This window comes from Balaenoptera physalus (assembly GCF_965194825.1).
Source record: "Balaenoptera physalus genome assembly, chromosome: 16".
Taxonomy (NCBI): Eukaryota; Metazoa; Chordata; class Mammalia; order Artiodactyla; family Balaenopteridae; genus Balaenoptera; species Balaenoptera physalus.
In genome coordinates this window covers 55,180,967-55,203,994 of record NC_138898.1, presented here as the reverse complement: position 1 = coordinate 55,203,994, position 23,028 = coordinate 55,180,967, and the positions used below count along the sequence as shown (strand labels likewise).

At 46.4% G+C, this 23,028-nt stretch overlaps 1 protein-coding gene across 6 annotated transcripts in view; it reads left to right on the top strand.

Annotated features, from left to right (window-relative positions):
• ANKS3 (ankyrin repeat and sterile alpha motif domain containing 3) overlaps positions 1 to 23,028 on the top strand; it is a 29,168-nt gene that overhangs the window by 497 nt on the left and 5,643 nt on the right. For 3 of the 6 annotated variants that reach the window (XM_082429005.1, XM_082429003.1, XM_082429004.1), the window contains exons 2-8: positions 4,177 to 4,394; positions 6,585 to 6,783; positions 6,979 to 7,100; positions 8,299 to 8,380; positions 17,057 to 17,192; positions 20,565 to 20,723; positions 22,471 to 22,608. In XM_082429005.1, coding sequence (XP_082285131.1) covers positions 4,225 to 4,394; positions 6,585 to 6,783; positions 6,979 to 7,100; positions 8,299 to 8,380; positions 17,057 to 17,192; positions 20,565 to 20,723; positions 22,471 to 22,608 — 1,006 coding nt within the window. In that variant the 5' untranslated portion in view covers positions 4,177 to 4,224. Of the gene's footprint in view, positions 1 to 4,176; positions 4,395 to 6,584; positions 6,883 to 6,904; positions 7,101 to 8,298; positions 8,381 to 17,056; positions 17,193 to 20,564; positions 20,724 to 22,470; positions 22,609 to 23,028 lie in introns of those variants that run through there. The other 3 variants (XM_082429006.1, XM_082429007.1, XM_082429008.1) reach the window with 3 other exon arrangements.

The window sequence follows — 23,028 nt, the reverse complement described above, 5'->3', positions numbered from 1 at the left end:
TATTGTTGTTAATTTTGTTTGTTTGTTTTTTGTTTTGCTTTAAAAGTAACGAATACTTAGTATTTTACAGAAGGGACAGAACACAAAGGTAAAAGGAAAATCAGAGGGTTGCGTTCCTAGTGCTACTTCCTGGAAATAAATCCTGGAAGCGATATGCAAAAGATTTTCTACAAGTATACGTGATGTATGTGTGAATACAATTTTGTTCGTAAGGAATACCCCATCATCGTAGAGCATCTGGCATGCGGCAGGGTGATAAAGGAAATAATAGTATTGGGTTGGCCAAAACGTTCTTTCGGGTTTTAAGTAAAAATAAAAGACACATTTTTCATTTTTACCAAGAACTTTATTGAACAGCGTATTCACTGTTTCATCCTACTACTTTCTGCCATTTTTCAGGTAGCTTCATAATTCCATCTTCCCAAAACTTTTTATCTTTTGAGCAAAGAACTGTTCCAGATGCCTTTTAGTCTTCCAGGGAATTGAAATTTTTTCCCGTTATGAGAATTTTGTAAAGACTGAAATAAATAGAAATCTGAAGATGCGATGTCTGGTGAATATGGTGGATGAATCAGAACTTCCTAGCCAAGCTGTAACAGTTTTTGCCTGGTCATCAGAGAAACGAATGGTCATGTGGTATCCTGATAGAAGATTATGCGTTTTCTGTTGACTGATTCTAGACGCTTTTGTAGAGTGCTGCTTTCAGTTGGTCTAATTGGGAGCAGAGCTTGTAGGAATAAATCGTTTGGTTTTCCAGAAGGAGCTCATAATAGAGGACTCCCTTCCAATCCCACCATATACACAACATCACCTTCTTTGGATGAAGACCGGCCTTTGGTGTGGTTGGTGGTGGTTCATTTCGCTTGCCCCACGATCTCTTCCGTTCCACATTATTGTACAGTGTCCACTTTTCATCGCCTGTCACAATTTTTTTTTTTTCAATTTTGTAAAAATATTTATTTTTGGCTGCATCAGGTCTTAGTTGCGGCATGTGGGATCTTTCATTGTGGCACGTGGGCTCTGTAGTTGCATCATGCGGGCTCTTTAGTTGTGGTGCATGGGCTTAGTTGCCCTGTGTGGCATGTGGGATCTTAGTTCCCCGACCAGGGATGGAACCTGCATCTCCGGCATTGGAAGGCAGATTCTCAACCACTGGACCACCAGGGAAGTCCCCACGATTTGTTTTAAAAATGGAACGTTTTAGTTATGTTCAAGTAGAGAATCACATGTGGAAATACAGTCAAGAAGGTTTTTTTTGCTTAACTTATGTGGAACCCAAACATCAAAGCAATTAACATAACCAATCTGGTGCAAATGATTTTCAGTGCTTGATTTGGATACTTTCAGTATGTCGGCTATCTCCCACGTGGTATAACGTTGATCATTCTCAATTAATGTCTTGATTTGATCACCATCAACTTCAACTGGTCTACCTGACCTTGGAGCATCATCCAGTGAGAAATCTCCAGCACGAAACTTCTCAAACCACTTTTGACATGTTCGATCAGTCACAGCACCTTTTCCATACACTGCAGTGTTTCGGTTGTGTTTTTACCTTTCTTGAAATAATAAAGCATAATATGCTGAAAATGTTGCTTTTTTGTCTTCCATCTTCATTGTTAAAATGGCTACACAAAAATTCACCAATTTTGATAAGTTTTTTTTTAAATGCACGCTGATATGGCAGCTGTCACAATACAGTCTAACAAAATTGTTTCAAATGAAGTTAAAGACAACTAAGCTCTACTAGAGCCATCTTATGGAAAAAAACCAAACGAACATTTTGGCCAACCCAATAGCTTTATGGTCTCTTGGCATCCGAGTTCTCCCTCCATGGGCTCCTGGAGTGGGGGTCTGATTCTGATTGCTCCTCAGCGTTCTGGAGGGTGTCAGACAGCTGAGCCTCCAATAAAAGGAGAGAGAACATGGGTCCCACCCTGGAGGAGGCATTTGGAGTAGAAGAAACACACCCAGAAAAGGCTTGAGGGGTGTATTGAAAGGAGTGCTGAACTGACACTCAGCTTATTTGGATTCTTATCCAGGCTCTGTGGCCTGGACTGTTCAGCTTGGGGGTTCCCGCCTGAAAAGTGAGAGAGCTGGTTGCTCTCAGGCCCTGCCAGTGTGGACAGGTGGTTCCAGGAAGCAGGGCTTTGCTCTGAACTTTGTTACACGTACTCTGGCCAAGGGCCGACAGATTCTTTGTCCCCCAAATTGGTGGCTTGTTTGTTGTTTGGCCATCTTGGCTGTATCTCATGCTTGGAAGCATTCATTAGTAGAGATTGACGTGCTAATGGCATCTGTGAACCGCTGTGGTACCTTTAGGCCATCTGAACTGGAAGTGGTTTTCTTTGTTTTCTCCTTCTCTTCCTTTTCTACACTTTGGTCTTTGTTCTTTCCCACCCAGAGTAGAACAGGAGACAGTTGTCACTCCTGGACTAAGGGTTCTACTAGGAAGCTGATGACTTGGGCTTGATGGGTTAGGATTCCTAGAATGAAGGGCTCTTCATCCTGCTGTTGTCCCATCTTGGGGAAAGTGTCACCCCACAAATTAACCAGTCTATCCCATTCCCCCTCGTCTCTCCCACATTCAGTGGATGCATAGGTAGATTCCTAGTCAGTTAACACTGGTCACACCCTGGTTTCTGTGTTGGAGCTTTCTTTCCATTTGTTTCAAAATTTGTTTTTAAAATTTATATACAGTAAATTTACTCATTTTGGTGTTCAGGTTTATGAGTTTTGATAAATGTATAGAGTCATATGTCCATCAATCAAGATACAGAACAGGTCCATGATCCCCAAATTCCCTCTTGCAGTCCCTTTGTGGGCCCCCCACCCCTAACCCTTATTACCAGTGATCTATCCTCCTTTAGTTTTATCCTTTTTTTTATTAAAAAAAATTTTTTTTAAATACATGCACTTGTATTGTTTATTTATTTATTTATTTTGACCACGCCACATGGCATGCGGGACCTTAGTTCCCCGACCAAGGATCGAACCCGCGACCCCTGCATTGGAAGCATGGAGTCCTAACCACTGGACCGCCAGGGAAGTCCCCCCTTTAGTTTTATCTTTTCTAGAAAGTCCTGTAAATGGAATCATACAGTAGGCAGCGTTTTGAGTCTGGCTTACACTTGGCATGATGCGTTTGAGATTCGTTCATGTGTTGTGTGTATCACCTGTTTATTCCTTCTGCTTATGGCTGAGTAGTGTTCCGTTGTGTGGACGTGCCACTGTTTGTCCATTCTGCCATGTGTTTTTAACTGCAGTCCTTGGAAATATCATGTCCCCATTAAAGAGTAAGGAACTAGGGGTTGGAGATGCTAAGTAGCAGAGCTAAATTTTGATCTAATTCCAAGTCCAGGACTCTTTATTTTTTTTAATTTTATGTATTTATTTTTGGCTGCGTTGTGTCTTCCCTGCTGCATGCAGGCCCCTCCTAGTTGTGGCGAGCGGGGGCCACTCCCCGCCGCAGTGTACAGGCCTCCCACCGTGGCGGAGCCTCCCGCTCCCGCTGCAGAGCACGGCCTCCAGGCACGTGGGCCTCAGCAGCTGTGGCACGCAGGCCCAGCAGCTGTGGCCCACAGGCTCAGTTGCTCTGTGGCATGCGGGATCCTCCCAGACCAGGGATCGAACCTGTGTCCCCTGCGTTGGCAGGTGGACTCTCAACCACTGCGCCACCAGGAAGCCCCAGGGTTCTTTTTCACCACATCTGAGAGCTGATTTGGTCCACTGACCTAATTACCATTTCTCTGCTTCCCATCCAAGAGGTTGTCAGGCTCCTTGAGTTCCCTTTCTAGAATGTGGGGCCTGGGGGTCGATAAAGGAAAATATATGCCACAGTTTATGACACATGTGCTCCTCTTTTTCTGCCTAGTGACAAGCTCACCAGTACTAGCATGATGGAGCTGCCCGAACCATACAATTTTTTTTTGGCTGCACTGCAGGGCTTGCGGGATCTTAGATCCCTGACCAGGGATCGAATCTGGGCCCCCTGCATTGGGAGCGCGGAAACTTAACCGCTGGACCACCAGGGAATTACCGCATACGATATTTATTGAAAGGAAGTTGTCTGGTCAGTCCCAGGAGTTGGGTGCATTGGGCAACAGTCTGTCAGGGCAGTGACATAGCCGCCTGCTGTGGGCAAGAGTGTGACCATGCCGTTTTCACTCCGTGTAGCTACCAGGAAGGAAAGACCTAACGACCCCAGTGCCTCCCTCCACAGCGATGTCGGAGCTCAGCGATGAAGCCAGCGAGCCGGAGCTGCTGAGCCGCAGCTTGTCCATGTGGCACGGGCTGGGTGCGCAGGTCAGCCGGGAGGAGCTGGCCGTCCCCTTGGATCTTCACACAGCTGCCTCCATTGGCCAGTATGAAGTGGTGAAGGAATGTGTGCAGCGGTAAGAGATCTTGGGAAATGTTCCTTCCTCTTGGATTTTTGAGCTCCATGGTTCAGCTCTCAGGTGGAGCCATCAGGAAGCTAGCGGGGGCCTTGCCCGCAGCTGTAGACATTTAATCCTTGGGTAGATCAACTGCTGCTTCTCTTGGGCTGTTGTCAGTGATGATTTATGCTGGATGCCGATAAGGAAAGCAGTTTTGATTCCGAGGAAGAAAAAGGCAGCTTAAACTTTTTTCATAGGCTTAGAAATTGTTCATTTCAGGCTTACTTTAACCAGAGTAATTTTACGGTTTTCACTAATTGCAGAAATGCTCAAACAAAACAAAAATAAAGATTGAAAGCAACGCCCTATGGCCTTCTTTCCCCAGAAGCTTCATTTTAATCCCTCCTGCCACCCTCTCCCCTTTAGCTTCTGCCATAGAGGAGGAGGTGGGGTTATCCCCACCTGGAGGATTGCACCTTACTCACTGCCCACATGCCGTTTTCACTGATCTTACATGCATATTAGGTCCCCCTAAACAGCACTGCTTCTTAGCGCCTTCTTGTTTGAAGTACGGTTTGATACTCAGTGTAATTTTTGGAAAGGGATCCATCTTCTCATCTCTTCCCACTTTGTCTGCCACACTTTGTGCTCACCGTTATCATCTCATTGATAACTTAGAGAAGCAACCTATGTCCATACCTACCTGGGCCTTTTCCAGTTCCAGTTTGGGGAGTTAAAGCAGAGCCTCGTGGAAGCCCCGTTTCTGGCTCCCAGGTCGTAGCCATCACTTATGAGCATCTGGCCAGTTGGTACTCCTGTACCGGGTGGGTGTGCAGGCAGCACATCCCCCGACAGGGTCACCACGACCCCACCTATAGTTCTGCTCCTTTAACATTCACAGGCTTTTAAGCCTTCGGGTGTGCTGTTAAAATGCACAGTCCAGAACGGCTCTAGGAAGTGTTTGTGTTCTGATTGGGGTTGTGACACCTGCTGAGACCGAGGCTGGTGCACAGTAAACACACACTGGGGACCCGAGGGGGATTTGGAGGGGTCAGAAGGGAGGATTCGGCTGAAGGGGGTTGCCAGAACCCCAGGGCCGCTCTGCTAAGGGGTGGGGGTGGGGGGCGCCTCCCTGTCCATGTGGGCGGGCGTGTGGTGAGAATGGGCTGGTCTCCAGGCGGCTCTCCCAGCCAGTGGCTACCCCTGCATTCCTGGGATCAGGACCTGGGAAATGGCTGCCTGGGTCCAAGGCCAGGGTCAGTAGAACGTGCTGGTGAATGGAAACTAATTGTCTGGTGTAGCTTAGTGTGTGTACCTAGGAGAGGCACGAACTGCATGGGTCGATTGTCACTTGGTACCTCCACTGGAGGCAAGGATTGTGGAGGAGGAAAGACTGGGGCGTGAAACAGGCAGGATGCTCCTGGAAGTGGGTCTTACTTCCATCCCCTGACCCCAGACTCTGGGTTGGTAAGCCTGCATTGTTTTTCCTGTAGGAAACACTTTTCCAGAATTGTAATGGAAATCAGTGAGAAAGACAGGATTCTTTGGTCACGGATTTTTCCAAGAATGTTTCTGTAGGGTAGGACAACAAAGGAGAAATCGTCCACTGTCTGAGTCCCCTCCTCTTTCCTCTCCCCTTGGTGCTGGACTAGCGGACTGGTCTGTTGGCGGGAGGTAGTCAAGGCTGCAGGTCGGGGTTTCTCGGCCTCGGCACTGCTGACAGCCTGGGCCGGCTCATTCTGTGTTGTGAGGGGCGTCCTGTGCACTGTAAGATGTGGGGCAGTGTCCCTGGCCTCCACCCACTGGATGCCAGTAGCTTTTCCCTCCCCAGGTGTGACAACCAAAAATGTCTCCAGACTTTGCCAACTGTCCCCTGGGGGCAGAATCTCCCGTGGTTGAGAACCGTCTATGTAGCTGGTGGTAGCAAAAAAGAGAATTGCTGGCCTTAGGGTAGGAGGAGGGTGCAGATGAGAACGAAAAATCAGAGGAGGGAGGCAAACTTGAGGAAGTTTGCAAAGGCAGTTGTCCGGCAAGTGTAGTCACTCCCCCCCCCCTCCCTCGCCAGTGACATCCAGGGTGGCATGTGACTGCTTCCTGTCAGCATGTCAGCACTTCCTGCTCTTTCTCTTGGCCTGGCCTGGCCACCGGCTTTGGTAAACCCCACCTATGAGATGGCTGGCGTGTCTAGCATGTCTTGCGTTTGTTTAGGAGAGAGTTAGATTTGAATAAGAAGAATGGTGGTGGCTGGACCCCGCTGATGTATGCCTCCTACATTGGACACGATACCATCGTGCACCTGCTGCTCGAGGCGGGGGTGAGTGTGAATGTGCCGACCCCGGAAGGGCAGACTCCGCTGATGCTGGCTTCCAGCTGTGGCAACGAGAGCATCGCCTATTTCCTCCTCCAGGTGAGCTACGAGGGCCTCAGGCCAGAAACCTGAGGGGCCCCCGGCCGCTCTGCAGAGACGTGAACCACTGCAGGCCCCTGTGTGCGTGCGTGTGCTCGGGTAATCACTTCGATTCTTTCAGCGTGATGGCTTGGAGGGCGCCCACCCTGTGCAGAGGAGACGCGGCCTTAACGAGCATTCTGTGTTCTCTTGAAGCAAGGTGCTGAGCTAGAAATGAAGGACATTCAAGGCTGGACTGCCCTCTTCCACTGCACCAGTGCTGGGCACCAGCAGATGGTCAAGTTCCTTTTGGACAGTGGAGCGAACGCCAATGTGAGGTGATTACGAGGTCTTAAGTGGCCGCAGGAGGGGGGTGGTCATGTCTGACTCTGAGGAGGGCAACTGACAAGGCAGCTAGAGGCTGGAGTGCAGGGAGCCCCTGCCTTGGTTTGACAGGCTCAAGACAAAGGGACAGAGGGGACAGTCCCGCCTAGGCGTGGAGGCGTGGGGGTCGTCCTAGCTTTCTCATGCATCTGTCAGGTGGCATTGTGTGCAGCATTTTAAGTTCTCTGTGCCTTATTTCCTTTATCTGAAAACAGGATGGCAATACCCATGTCATAGAACTGTTAGAAGAATTACATATTCTGTCATATAACAGGGGCCTAACATAGTGCGTGGCACTGAATTGACATGCATTAAATGCTAAATCCCTATAGCTTGCTTGCCTTCTGTATATATCAGGTGAGGTGATACTTTGAAAACAGTCATAAGTTTTAAATATAAGCTGGAAGTAGGGTTGTTGTCTAAAGCATGTCACCATGATAATCCTCTTCAACCCAGCATTCACCTGACACTGCACACCCTGGCTGGTGTCAGCCGTTTTAACACACTGTAGGTTTACAGGCCACTAAGAAAGAAAAAAAATGCTTCTAATTAAAATGCATTTTGTTTATTGACATTCTGACTTCAGCGATGCATGTGAAAACTGTGTGTCTTCGAACGGATGAAAACCAGTGGTTAGCTTGCTTCCTGTCTTCTAGCCCAGGTGAACCAGTGAGGACCTGGGTGGGGGGCACTCGGAAGAGGGCGCTGAGTTAACCGTAAGCAAGCATTAGGTGTAGTGAGGGCAGGAGATCGTTAGTCCTGGAGTTCCTGGAAGGGTTCCTGGAGGATGTTGATCTCAAAATGTAGGATATCTGGATAGGTGGAGAGGAGGTGCTAGCTGTCTGTGAGCAGTGAAGGGCGACAGCTGCTTTTTGCTGTGATTAAGTGGAGATTCAGGCCATAGCAGGGGGAAACAGCTAAGGAGGAGTGAAGATGGGAGACAGATTGTCTTAGGAACAAAAGACTAGACCTGGGGTAGAAACCACGGGACTGATATGTTGATACTCACTTTCTCATCTCTCCCCATTCAGGGAGCCCTCTGGGCCTGGGGATGGGTGGCTTTGCGTCGCTGAGGTTTTGTCTGCAGCAGGCACGCTTCCGCCCCTGAGAGCTTCCTCTGCTCACCATCTGACTGCAGTCTCCGTCTTGCAGGGATCCCGTATATGGATTCACTCCTCTGATGGAAGCGGCTGCCGCTGGCCATGAAATAATTGTGCAGTATTTTCTGAACCATGTAAGTGACCCTGTTGATTAGCTTATAATTTAGTCACAGCAAGTGAGGCATCATATCACTGAAGAATAAACTATAACAGAACTTTCTCCTACACAGAAATAACTGCTCTTCATCCGTTTATTCAACACATTTTCATTGAGTATCTGTTGATGCCAAGTGCTGAGTGGTGCTTAGGCATTAGGGGTACAGTGGTGAGCAACTATAGACACCTATTCCTGTAATAATTTTAAAAATACTATTATTTGAAAAGTATGGAAAAAATTTTAAAACAGTAAATAGCACTCATCATCCTATCACTTAAAAAAATTTATATAGAATAAGGAGGCAAATATCTTCCTTCCTTTTCCACCCACCCCCTGTTCCCCCACAAGATGCCCAGTTGGTTGATAAAGAGACCCAGGATTTTCCTCTGCTGAGAAAGTATGTCTGTAGACACCTGCAAACACATACATGGCTTTTTGTTTTGAACAAAGTGGGATTCTACTGTGTATTTGATCTGCAGCTTCTAAAAAATAATATGCCATAGACATCTTACCCTTATATGGTATTCCATGCAGTATCCATGCCATAGTTAGTTCAGTCAGTTCCTTATTAGTAGAAATTTAGGTTTCTAACAGTTTGCAATTATAAGCAGTGCTCCAGGGAATATCTTGGCACACACAGCTTTAGCATGCATGCAGTTATTTCTATATGCTGTATTTCTACAAGAGGGATTGCTGGTGCTCACATTTTGAACTTAATAGGTCCTAATAAAAAGGCAATTAGGGCTTCCCTGGTGGTGCCGTGGTTAATAAGAATGCGCCTGCCAATGCAGGGGACACGGGTTTGAGCCCTGGTCCGGGAAGATCCCACATGCCGCGGAGCAACTAAGCCCGTGCACCACAACTACTGAGCCTACACTCTAGAGCCTGCGAAGCCACAACTACTGAGCGTGCGTGCCACAACTGCTGAAACCCACGTGCTTAGAGCCCGTGCTCCGCAACAAGAGAAGCCACCGCGGTGAGAAGCACGCGCACCGCAATGAAGAGTAGCCCCCGCTCTTTGCAACTAGAGAAAGCCCACGCGCAGCAACGAAGACCCCAAGCAGCCAAAAATAAATAAATTAATTAATTTAAGAAAAAAAACAGGGCAGTTAAATTAAAAGACAATGAAAAAATGGGCAAAGGATCTGAAAAGATACATCTCCAAAGAAGATACACAAATGGCCAATAAGCACATGGAAAAATGCTTGACATCATTAGTCATCAGGGAAAATGGCAAATCAAAACAACCAGGAAAATAATAATATAATAAAAAAAGACAATAACAAGAGGTGGTAATGACGTGGAGAAATTGGAACCATCATACACTGCTGTAAATGAAAAATGATGCAGCCTCTTTGGAAAACATTCTGGTAGTTCCTCAAACAGTTAAGCATAGAGTTACCATATGACCCAGCACTTGGATATATACCACTCCTAGGTATATACCCAAGAGAACTGAAAACAGGTCCAGGCAGAATCCTGTACATAAATGTCCATAACAGTATTGTTTGTAATAGCCAAATGGTGAAAAGAACCCAAATGTCCATAAGCAGATAAATAAAATTATTACATGCATACAATGGAGTATTAATTGGCCATAAGAAGGAGTGAAGTACTTCCCTGTGCTACAACCTGGATGGACTTTGAAAATATGCTAGGTGAGAGAAGCCAGATACAAAGGCTGAATATTGTATGATTCCTTTTGTATGAAATGTTCAGAATAAGCGTATCTGTGGAAACCAGTAGATTAGTGGTTGCCTAGGGCTGGGGGGAGGTACAGGATTTCTTTTCAGGGTGATGAAGACGTTCTGAAATTGTGGTGGTGGTTGTCCACCATTGAAGTGTAAACTGTAAGTGGATGAATTGCATGGTAGAAGAATTATATCTTAATAAAGTTGTTTAAAAAGTTCAACGGGGGAAATATTTAGTAAGTTCTAACAAATTCCCACTAAAAAGGATGTCTCTCTTGTCCTTTCCACCAGTAATACATGATGATGCCCATTTTCTCACATCCTCACCAGCCCTAGATGTTACCATCGTAAAGCTTTGCCAGTTTGGTAGGAGAAAAGTGGCATCTCGTTTTGGTTTGTACTTATATTAGTGAGATTGAACATTTTAAAACCTATTTATTGACGATTTGTATTTCTTTTATGAATTGTCTTATTTATTTATTTATTTATGGCTGTGTTGGGTCTTAGTTGCGGCACGTGGGCTTCTCTCTAGTTGTGGCGCATGGGCTCCGGAGTGCACGGGCTCAGTAGTTGTGGTGTGAGGGCTCTCCAGTTGTGGCGCACGGGCTCAGTAGTTGTGGCTCACAGGCTTAGTAGTTGCGGCACGTGGGCTTAGTTGCCCCGTGGCATGTGGGATCTTAGTTCCCTGACCAGGGAGTGAACCTGCGTCCCCTGCTTTGGCAGGTGGATTCTTAACCACTGCGCCACCAGGGAAATCCTGTTTGTTTTTTTTTAAACTTGTCTATCCTGGATTGTTCTATATCAGTAGATATAAAGCTCTCTTGTCTCTTGTATGGCAGCATAGCACTCCCTTGTAGGGATGAATCAGTTTCTCTAACAGTGGTCTGCAGATAGAATCAAGTTGTATTTGCCTTCATGCACAGTGCTGTGTGGGATATCTGCACACATACTTCTCCACACACTTGTGCGACCACATTTGTACAGTTCGGTACTAAAGGTAGAAGTTTTGGATGTAGCCTAAGTACAGCCATAATGTGGATGTTGCCAAATTGCTATCCAAAGAGCAAGTTGTACCAACTTGAACGCTGTCCACAGCAGTAAGCATTATGACTCTTAAATTATGAAGTACTTTAAACATTCAAAATAGTACAGAAGATAATATTAGTACAACTAATCCACATGAATCCAGAGGTAACCACTATCCAGATGTTGATCTGTACCTTTCCTGTCCCTGACTTTATACTCTCATCACATGCTGTGTGTCCTTAAGCAGCATGTAGACTTGTTTTATATATTTTAAAGATTTATGTAAATAATATATTTATTTATATGTTATATATTTATATAATGACTGTGTCATTTAACACAGTGTGGTACATGTAGACGGGGTTCACTCATTTTATCACCTCTGTATTTATTGAATGTATGAATACGGTATATTTTCCATTCCTTTGTCAGTGGACCCCTAAGTCATGTCCACCTTGCTATTCCCATCAGTGCTGCAGTTAGCATTTTCTACCTGTCCTCTTGAGCATATGTGAAGGGATTTCTTTAGGAGATCAGGATGTGTTCTTCAAAGCAGAATTTTGGATGTGTAGGCTGGGTGCATATTCACTAGAGAGTGTACCTTGCTCTCCCCCGTAGGTGTCCCAGTTTGCACACTTCCGACAGCGTTTCATAGCTTGCATCTCCTGTCTCCTCAAAACCCTTGGTACCTGCTATCAGCTGAGTGGTCTCCTGTTGATTTTTGCCTTTCTCTGATTTCTCGTGAGGTTGAGCATCTTTTCATATATCTATTTGCCATCTGCGCTTCCTTTTCTGAACATAATTATTCTTTGAAGGTAATTCCACTCACACGAACTAGGCCTCCTTAAGACGTAGCAAAGGGACAGGCGTCGATGCAGGGCAGGGAGCCCTGGCTGTGAAAAGCATAACTTCTGCCTCTGAGCTTAGAGCCTGATCTTAAATAAGGTAGAACTGGAGACCATAAGGGACAGTTACTGTTACAATTTTTTAAAAGGAAAACGTATTAGAGAATCAAACTTTTGATCATTTATGTACCGTGCAGATTACACCCTCACTTGGTGCCTTTACTCTCTGGCTGGGTCTGAGATTGTATGTGGGTGACTCGTATGTAGGGAAAACAAATTGTATTGGATTTATTTTGGAAAATTTTCTAAATTTTAAACTTTGAAACAATTTCAGACTTAAAGAAATGTTATAAAATAGTACAGAGAATTTGCATACCTTCACTGAATTCCCCAAATGTTAACATTTCACTTCATTTTCTTTATCAGTCTCTATATACCTATTATCTTTCTTGGAACCATTTGAAAGTAAGTTGCTGACATAATGCCCTTTTCCTCCTAAATACTTTTTTTTTTTTTTTTAAAGAAACCATTTTCTTTTTTTCTTTTTCTTTATTTGTTGGCTGCATTGGGTCTTCGTTGCTGCGCACAGATTTTCTCTAGTTGTGGCAAGCGGGGCTTCTCATTGTGGTGGCATCTCTTGTTGCGGAGCATGGGCTCTAGGCGCCCCGGCTTCAGTAGTTGTGGCATGCGGGCTCAGTAGTTGTGGCTCGCATGCTCTAGAGCGCAGGCTCAGTAGTTGTGGCACACGGGCTTAGGTGCTCCGCGGCATGTGGGATCTTCCCGGGACCAGGGATCTAACCCATGTCCCCTGCATGGGCAGGCGGATTCTTAACCACTTTGCCACCAGGGAAGTCCCCCTCCTAAATACTTTAGTATGTTTTTCTTAAAACAAGAATTTTCTCTTTCATTATCACGTACAGTTATTAAACTCAGGAAATCAACAGTGAACCTCCCCAATGCACTAATCAGGAGTGGAAGGGGCTGGTCAGTTCTGGTGGTTGCTTTTTGGCTGATGGGCCGGGTCATTCCTTTGCTAGGGAGGCCGTCTGGCTGTCCCTGTGTGGATGCTCCTCATTGCCTGCAGATTTCCTCCTGCTCAGTCATGGGTGAGCCCACCCAGTCCCCTGACCTGCCCCCTTAGCCAGGCTCCACACTTGGAGGCCGGGCACCCCGTGCTCTTTGCCAAGGGAGGAAGGGGCTGCAGCCACTTCCCTCGTACCCCATGTCCCTCCTTCCAGTAGGACCATGTAGGGTGGGCTGGGCCTCTCCTAGGAGGGAGCTGAGGGTGCTATGGCCTCCTCATGGGGAGTAACCCCCCCCATCACGCTGGTTCACGGCCTGTCAGCTTTGTGATCCCACCTTCTTGTCAGTTAAATGAACTCATTTTCCTGTCAGTTAAAATGAACTTCTATCATGTTCTTCTCTAGTTACATATTATGTACATTATAAAATAGAAAAACAAAAAAATTTAAAGGATAAATAAATTGATGGAAATTCTAATATTTTCTTCCCTCACCTTTGGAGCCTTCTTGTTGTCAGTTCTGTTTTCTTCCTCACTAAGGAATAGTGTTACTACTCTTTTTTCCCTTTAGTATAATCTGAAGTTGAAGTCTTCTAGGCTTAAAAATAGATATTAGTTAAAATCCTTCAGGGACTTCCCTGGCGGTCCAGTGGTTAAGACTCTGCGCTTCCAATGCAGGGGGTGCGGGTTCGATCCCTGGTCGAGGAACTAAGAAGATCCCACATGCCCCGTGGCGCAGCCAAAAAAAAGAAAAAATCCTTCAGTAAAGATGGTATTGTTGGGCTTCCCTGGTGACGCAGTGGTTGAGAATCTGCCTGCCAATGCAGGGGACACGGGTTCGAGCCCTGATCTGGGAAGATCCCACATGCCGCAGAGCGGCTGGGCCTGTGAGCCACAATTACTGAGCCTGCACGTCTGGAGCCTGTGCTCCACAACAAGAGAGGCCACGATAGTGAGAGGCCCGCACACCGCGATGAAGAGTGGCCCCCGCTTGCCACAACTAGAGAAAGCCCTCGCACAGAAACGAAGACCTAACACAGCCATAAATAAATAAATAAATAAATAAAAAATATCATGTCCTTAGGGAGACCTCTTAAAAAAAAAAAAAAAAAAAAGAATGGTTAATTACATAGAAATAGATAAGTGAATTTGGACAAAATTGCTTTATTTGTTTAAAAAAAAAAAGATGGTATTGTTTTTCTGGTTGAAACCTTTGGGTCCTTCTATCAAACTGAAACTAGAAATTATCTTTTTTTCAGCTTTATTGAGATATAATTGATATACATCACTGTTTAAGGTGTACAGCATAATTATTTGACCTCTGTATATCATGAAATGCTTACCACAATAAGTTTAGTTTATATCCATAATCTCCTATAGATACAAATATCTATATACATATGTCTCCTTGTGATGATAACTCTTTTGGATTTACTCTCTTAACTTTCCTATATAACACATAGCAGTGTTAACCGTGGTCATCATGTTGTACATTACATCCCTAGTTTCTACTTACAACTGGAAGTTTGTGCCTTTTTAAAAATTTTCATTGAGATGTAGTTGATGTACAATATTATATGTTACAGGTATACAACATAGTGATTCGCAATTTTTTAAGGTTATACTGCATTTAGGGACTTCCCTGGCAGTCCAGTAGTTAGGACTCCGTCCTTCCACTGCCAGGGGCCCCGCTTCAATCCCTGGTCAGAGAACTAAGATCCCTCAAGCTGCGAGGTATAGCCAAAAAAACCCAAGAAGTTATATCCATTTATAGTTATAAAATATTGGTTACATTCCCTGTTTGTACAATATATCCTTGTAGCTTATTTATTTTTACATAGTAGTTTATACCTCTTAATCCGCTACCCCTATTTTGCCCCTCCCCCCAGGATATTGTGCCTTTTGGCCACCTTCATCCAATTTTCCCTCCTGCCACCCCCCTAGAAATGATCTTTTAAGGCTGAAGGTTTCATTGCTGATTTCTAACCAGAGCTCTGGAAAGTTGGGGATTATAGAAAGTAAAGCTCAATTAGGCTCTTGTACAAATGCGTTTTTTTTCCTAGCAGTGGGAAGTGTGATAATCACCTTCTGTACTGGGCTCAACCAAGACTGTCAGTTGATCATAGTTTTCTAAAGTAGGGGAAAAAAAGTACATATGTAAATATTTATTATACAAGCGATATATACTTGCTATAAAAGAATTAGAAAGTATATTTAAGCAAACAGAAAGCAAAAATCACTCATAATCCCATCACCCAGAGATAGCACACATTAACACATTGTTGAGTGTCCTAGTTTTTTTTTTTTCCGCACCATGCAGCTTATGGGATCTTAGTTCCCCGACCAGGGATCGAACCCAGGTCCACGGCACTGAAAGCCCAAGTCTTAACCACTGGACTGCGAGGGAATTCCCAAGTATCCTAGTTTTTTATGGATAAATATTTTAAGTCAAAGTGGAATTCCATTATACAGGATGTTTTGTAATGTGCTTTTTTTCTCTTAACGATGTCTTGTGCACACCTGCCCAGGTTTCTACGTACACTTGGCCCCGTCATGTAAGTGGGTGGGTGGTGTTCCATTTTATGTGTTCTCACTTATTTCACTAATCCCCTAGTGAACTAGTTCTTTTCAGTTCTCACTATGCTAAATGCTTCAGGGAAGATCCTAAATGTTAGTGTATATCCTTCATTATTTCCTGAGGTTAAATTTCCAGAAGTGGAGTTTCTGGGTCGGAGGGCGTGCACACTTTTCAGGTTTCAACTATCTCTTGCTGACTTGCCCTCCAGAGCACGGGCTCGTAGTCCCACCATCAACTACGAGGCTGCATGGTTGAAGCTTTCAAAATGGAAAGCTTATTGGGCTTTTCCAGTTTCAAAAGTAAACGTGCTCATAGTAGTAAATTTAGAAAATATAGAAGATTAGGAAGATGTGAAAATCCCCATTATCTTATTGCTTAAAAATAATACTAACAGTTTGGGCATATTTCCTTCCAGTATTACTTTCTATATACTTTTTTGTTTTGTCGCAGTTGTAATGTATATATACAGTTTTGTATCGTGGTCCTTTTTAAATCTTGGTTATAATTTTGTTATTTGTAAATACCAGCACTTATGGCAGTAATATAGCTGACTCTCCACCCCCCTGAGCATTTAAGTTGTCTCCGGGTTTTTGTTATTGCAGATATGTGGTGTGGAAGTGGAACTGTTGTGCTGAAGACGATAAGTACTTTTTAGGGCTTTGGGTAAAAGTTACCAAATTCTGTTTCAGAAGGGTGGTGCTCCCAATCTGATTATGGTTTTTAAAGGCTGGCCCTCCAGTGAATCTGTTGTGTCTCCAGTTTTCTCTGTTTGAAGAGAGGTGCAGCGAGTGGGACACATGCTCCCCATTTAGTGTGTGTCTGCAGCGTCAGAGCCAGCCGGGCGCCCCACACTCTTGTCACTAAGAAGCGCCTTCCCAGGGCTGCCCTGGTGGTGCAGTGGTTAAGAATCTGCCTGCCAATGCAGGGGAGACGGGTTCGAGTCCTGGTCCGGGAAGATCCCACATGCTATGGAGCAACTAAGCCCGTGCACCACAACTACTGAGCCGGCACTCTAGAGCCCGCGAGCCACAACTACTGAGCCCATGTGCCACAACTACTGAAGCCTGTGCACCCAGAGCCCATGCTCCACAACAAGAGAAGCCACCTTAATGAGAGGCCTGCGCACTGCAACGAAGAGTAGCCCCTGCTCGCTGCAACTAAAAAGAAAGCCCGTGCAGCAACGAAGACCCAACACAGCCATAGATAGATAGATAGATAGATAGATAGATAGATAGATAGATGATAGATAGATAGATAGATAGATAGATAGATGATAGATAGATAGATAGATGATAGATAGATAGATAGATAGATAGATAGATAGATAGATAGATAGATAGATAGATAGATTGCCTTCCCCACTTTCTCGCAGGGATGTGGGCTTGTCAGGAAGATGCCGGCGCCCTCCCTCTCCTCCAGGGTCTGCAGCCCCGAAGCCAGGCTGCTTTGTGGGCGAGGTTCCTAACTCTTCTTCTTTCACAAACTTTCACAGGGAGTCAAAGTGGACACGAGAGACCACAGTGGAGCCACAGCCCGGATGCTGGCCAAGCAGTATGGACACATGAAGATTGTGGGGCTGATAGACGCTCACTCACCTTCTCTTCCCAAGAGCCTCTACCGGAGCCCAGGTACCTGCGTCTGTGGCCAGGCCTCTGCTGGCGTCCCCTCCTCCCCTTTGGCTCCTGGAGCCTTGCCGGGACCCGGGCTGAGGGGAGAGGGTGTAGAATGTAGGGCGGGACTGCCAGGCTGAGGATGGGCAGGACAGGGAGGAGGAGGGCAGCTCACAGAGGGGATCACTCTGGTTTTTGTTTCTTGACTTTGCTTGTGCTGTTTGTTGCCATGCAGATGTTTTAATTTTATGTAGTCAAATTCATCGTTTATTGCCTCTGGGTTTTAAGTCACAGAAAATCTTGCCCTATGCCCTTGTTGTACAACAAATTGCCCATGTTTTTCTCTAGTATGTGTATGGTTTCATTTCTCCATGTAGATCTCTGATCCATTCACAATGTATTTTCACGGATGGTTTTTTCCAAACAGCTGCCCCGTTGTTCTAGTATCATGTGTTTAGAAGTCCATTTTTGACCTAGTGATCTTTACCATATATTCTGAATTTCTGTTTGCATTCAGGTCTGTTTCTGGACTGCCTGTTCTGTTCCACTGGACTCTGCACACACAGACCCACCCTGTGTAAATGACAGAGGCTTTCTCTGACATGTGTTGCCACCTGGTGGGGCCGGCCCTCCTCATAGCTTTCCTTCTCCAGTGTTTCCTGGCACTTGCTTTTCTGTGTGAACTTGAGCATCAGCTTGTCTAGCTGCTTAAAAACAGCGTGCTGATATTTTTGTGACTGTGGCAAATGTACAAATGAACTGCTTCTCTGTGTTGTTGAGTCGCCCTAAGACCAAGGGACGTCCTTTTGTTCAAGTGTACTTTCGTGTCTTGCAAGAGGGTTTTAAATTTTTCCTCAAATACATTTTGCATATAACTGAAGTTTATTCCTGAGGGTCTGATTTTCGTCATTGCTGTTGTAAACGCATTATCCCTCTTAATGCTGCCATCATAGCCTTGAACGGCTTGTTGTCTGTGCAGAGGAAGGCGACTGCTGTCTGTGCCACAGTTCTACCGCCTGCTGCCTTATTGAGTTCTTTCATTGTCTGAATTCGTTTTATTTATCTGTTCTCTAGGGTTTTCCAGGTACACTGCCATAAAACCTGCAAACAGAGACAGATTTACTACTTTTTTCCTGATTTTTGTACCTCAGATTTCTTTGCTTTCATCACACTCACTAATCCCTCTAGTTCCCCGTTGAATGAGATGAGGTAGTGAGCATTCACTTTGGTCCTGATCTTAGCAGAAATGCCACGTTAAGTATGATGCTGGCTTGGGACTTCCCTGGCAGTCCAGTGGTTAAGACTCCACACTTCTATGCAGGGGACGCGGGTTCAATCCCTGTTTGGGGAACTAAGATCCCGTGTGCTGTGTGGTGCGGCCAAAAAATAAAAAATATAAATGAAAATAAATAAAGAATAAAAAATAAATGTTTTTTTAAAAAAAGTAAGATGTTGGCTTGCAGAGTAAGGTCTGCATATATGTTATCATGTTAAGAAAGTATTTGTCATTTCCTGTATTCTTGAATGTTTTTATAGGGTAACTGCTGAATTTTGTCAAAGGTGTTTTCAACACCTATGGAGATGATTGTGAATTTTCTCCTTAGACCTATTAACACAGTATATTATGTTAATGAATTTCTTAATAATGAACCAACTTTACATTCTTGGCATAAATCCCACTTGGTGTACTCTTAATGTGGTTCTAGATTCTGTTTGCTAATGTTTATTGATTTTGTATGGATATTCATAAGTGATGTTGGTCTGTGATTTTCCTTTGTCTATCTTTATCAGTTATAGGTCTCAATATTATACTTCATTAAAAGAACTGGAAAGTTTCCCTTCCTTTCTGTGCTCTAGAACAATTTATGTAGCATTGGTCCCATGTGGTCTTTTTTTTTTTTTTTTTTTTTGGTGGTGCATCGGGCCTTAGTTGTGGCACGTGGGATCTGTCATTGCAACACACGGGCTTCTCTCTAGTTGTGGTGCGTGGGCTCCAGGGCGCATAGGCTCTGTAGTTTGCAGCACGCAAGTGCGGGCTCAGTAGTTGAGGCGCATGGGCTTAGCTGCCCCGCAGCACGTGGGATCTTAGTTCCCCGACCAGGGATCAAACCCCCATCCCCTGTGTTGGAAGGCGGATTCTTTACCACTGGACCACCAGGGAAGTCCCCCATGTGGTCTTTGAAGGATTCTCCTGTGAAACCATCTGGGCCTGGTCTTTACCCGCGTCTCTCTTCCGTGTGGTGTGTTTCCTAGACCCACTAGTCTCTCTGCAGAGAATGGGGTGAGTGCTGAGTCTCTGCTGGAGCGGGTGCTCGCCTCCTCCCGGGCATCAGGGATGCTGGCGTCTGTGGGGCTCCCTGCCACCTGGGCCATGTTGGGGTGTGGGGTTCATGTGGTTCTGTCTGTTCTGCCAGCTGTATGGGATCAAGGGGCCACGTCAGGAGGTTCAGACTCGTGGAGCCACCTTTTCCTTGGTTCCCCTGCCTGAACATTTATTTTTTATGACTCCTTCAGCTTCTGCTTGGATAGACCCCAGTCTCCTCCTGGCGGCATGGATCCTGGAGTGTGAGGGAGGGGTCCACTCGGCGTCACTGGTCTGGGCTTGGAAACCGGGCCAGTGACTCTCTTGCTCTCGGGCAGTGGCTGGGCTGAGCCTTCAGTTCACGTCTGAGTGAGCCGCTCCCTTCCTGGCCTCAGGACTGACTGCTTTGTAACAGACACCAGCACACAGGGGATACAGTGGTAATGAGGGGCTTCTCTGCATGTCTCCACCCCAGTTCACCAACTCCAAAGTGAGATCTTACCCAATGGGTACCTTCTACAAATAAACCCCTGAATTTTGTCTTCTAGGTGTAATGAAATATGGAAAACAATGAAAAGCTATAAAATGACAGCTGTGGGCACACTGAGCTCCTCAGCTCAGACGGGTCGTAAAACAGCACACAGAGCTGTCATGTGGCACTTGTTTCCTAAGAGATTGTTCAGGTTGAGAATATAAAATGGTTTAAGAAGTTGTGACTGCCGTTGCCATATGTTTATGAAGAGATGGATCTTACTTGTCACCTCAGCTTAGAACAGAATGTATTTCTGACTGTTAACATACTTACATGTTGTAAAAAATTCTGGAAACTCAGCGAGAGGGATGAGTTGGATCCGCTCACCATACTTAGCAATTTTACTCCCCCCCCCCGCCCCATGTCCCTGTGGCCCATCTGAGCAGTGGACCCGCCCATTGTGGCATTTCTTACAGGTGACATCCTGGGAACACTTTTCTTAATTTAGGAAAAGGAAAAAAGCAATTACAATGATCTTTATTTCAGTTCATTATGAGGATTAGTAAATTAGTCCATCACTGAACATACTGTCTAAATTTTGGTGTTTGACCCACAGAAAAATACGAAGATCTGAGCTCTTCAGATGAATCCTGCCCCGTCCCTCAGAGACAGAGGCCCTGTCGGAAGAAGGGCCTCAGCATCCACGAGGGGCCGCGAGCCTTGGCCAGGCTCACAGCTATTGGACTCGGAGGCAGGATGCAGCAGCCTTGCTATGGTGAGTGCCCCACGATCCCGGTGGCTTTGACACCGTAGTCTAGGATTCTGTCTGAGAGAACGAGTGACTCTCAGGCTCCTGGCGGGGGGGCCGCCTGGGCTGCCGGGTGGGAGCAGCGGCTCAAGGACTCAGAGTCCATCACAGGGATGGAGACACGTCAGTCAGTGGCTCGCTCCTGGGTTTCGGTTCGTCCTTTGAGTTTCTTTTCTGTTGGTTAAAACTACAAATAGAACATTCTCTCCTGTAGGAGAGATATAGCTGAGCTCGGATCCATTCCTCACGTGGGTGGATCAGCCCAGCAGGGAGGACGTGACCGTTGAGTCCCCTTCCTGTCTCTGCCACATCTCCTGGGGAGGACTCTGCCCTCGCGCTCTTTTCTCAGGGTGTGGATTTGAGAACTGCCCACCAGACACCTAGTGGGCCAGAACCCTAAACCCTGAGTTTCCAGATGGCCTGAGTTTTTGTCAGACCGTCAGCTCCTGAGTGTTGAGTGCAATACTCTTGGGGAGCACAGGCTCTGAGTTCTTGGGGCGAATTGGGCTTGACGCTGTCTCTTGTGCTGGCCTGACTGAGTGACCAGACTCCAGTGTGGGTCTCGCCCATCAGTGGCAAGGCCGCTGGTCTAGCGAGAAGCCCTCAGAACCCCCTCCCAGCCAGGAGACCATGTGAGGACTTGATTCCCTTCTCAGACCCTTGAAAGGGGTCCTGGCGCTGGCTGGTAACCAGGCCTGCCTCCTCCCACGTCCGGGGGGCTGACTGGTGAGCCGGTGCTGCGGGCGAGGACACGGGCGTCTGGTCTGGCAGCTGGGAGCTCGGGGCTCTGGGATGAGTGGCAGAGTCTGTTCCTTTGGAGGAGCCCAGGCCACCTGTCCCGCCTGAGCTGTGGCCGGGGCATAGGAAGGAGTGTTCACCAGCCTCTCAGCTCCGGCCTTTCAGGAGATTGTTTTTCTTCTTACACTGTGTGAAAGTTTAATTTTCTGTAAGTGCATATATGCTCTTTGCCAAAAGTTAAAAAACATTTTTGAATGATAAATAGCATGTGCTGATGTAAAAAATCTCTAACTTCAGAAAGGTATAAAGAAGAAAATAAGTTACCTGTGGTCCCACCAGCCAGGCTCTTTCATGCAAATACACGTACTTTCTGTGGGGCAGAGGCAGGGGCAAAGGCGGAATTAAACACTCTGGTTTGTGTTCTGCCTCTTCTCCTTGTTTTCTCGCAGGCAGACATTCAGAGGTTATATAATTCATTGTCACTGCCGTTAATGTTTAGCCAGGGCCTCTTACCTTCCTGTTCAGCTGGATCTTCTTGACTGGGGTTGACTGGCCCCTGTGCTGGAAAGTCGCAGGGGCCATGCAGGCCCGTGTGTGTATGAGAGTAGATGTTTCCAGCTGCGGGAACACCTTGTAGTATAGTTTTCCTTTGGCTCAGGAATCTGTAAATACAGCTTACCGTCTCCTACTTTGTCCTCTTGGCAAAGCAACAGCGTGGCGTGATAGAGAGGCTGCCACTGCCAGGCCTGGCTCCACGTGCACCCGCTGCTGGGCACAAGCTGGTCACTAACCCCTTGGAGCCTGTTTCCTCACCTGCAGACGGCATGGCTCTGTCCAGGTTACCGTGGCGAGTAGAAAATGCTGTCCTGGGGCTCCCCTCGCCGAGACCCCTCTGAGGAGGTGGTTGCGTGTGGAAGGAAGAACTCGTCCTTCCTTATGCATGCGTGAGGATTTACGTGCCCCATTCTGTCCACAGAGCAGGTGCCTCCACGGGGCTATGTCACCTTCAACAGCAGCGATGAGAACCCCCTGGAAGAGGGGGGCCTCTGCTACAGGGACGTCACCTCCCCCATCAATGAGCGGGACGTGGAGAGCAGCAGCGGCAGCAGCCGGGGTACGCACCCCCCCGCCACCAGTCTGGCTGGGCCGTGGCCCTGTGACGGGTCCATCCGGCAGAGGACAGGGTGAAGGTTAGAGAAGGTTCTGGCTCTTGTGAGGAGAGTCATAATCTGGCGTGGGGACAGGTGAGGAGACTTCTCGCCCAGGGTCTCTCTGAGCAGGATCTGGGAGTCAGTCCAGACAGACAGGCTTAGCCTCTTGACTGGTAAGTCCTTAGGAAATGTCTTCGTATGTTATGTGCATCGTCCATTCCACAGCTGTTTACCGAGTGTCCTGTGTGCCAAGCACTGGCTAGATGCTTGCATTTATCGGTGAACAGAGCAGACAAACGCTGCCGAGCCTAGAAAGGAAGGGCCTGGCCCGGCAGTCGGCGTGAAGCAGAAGCAAACAGTGAACGATTGGAGGGGCCGGGGAG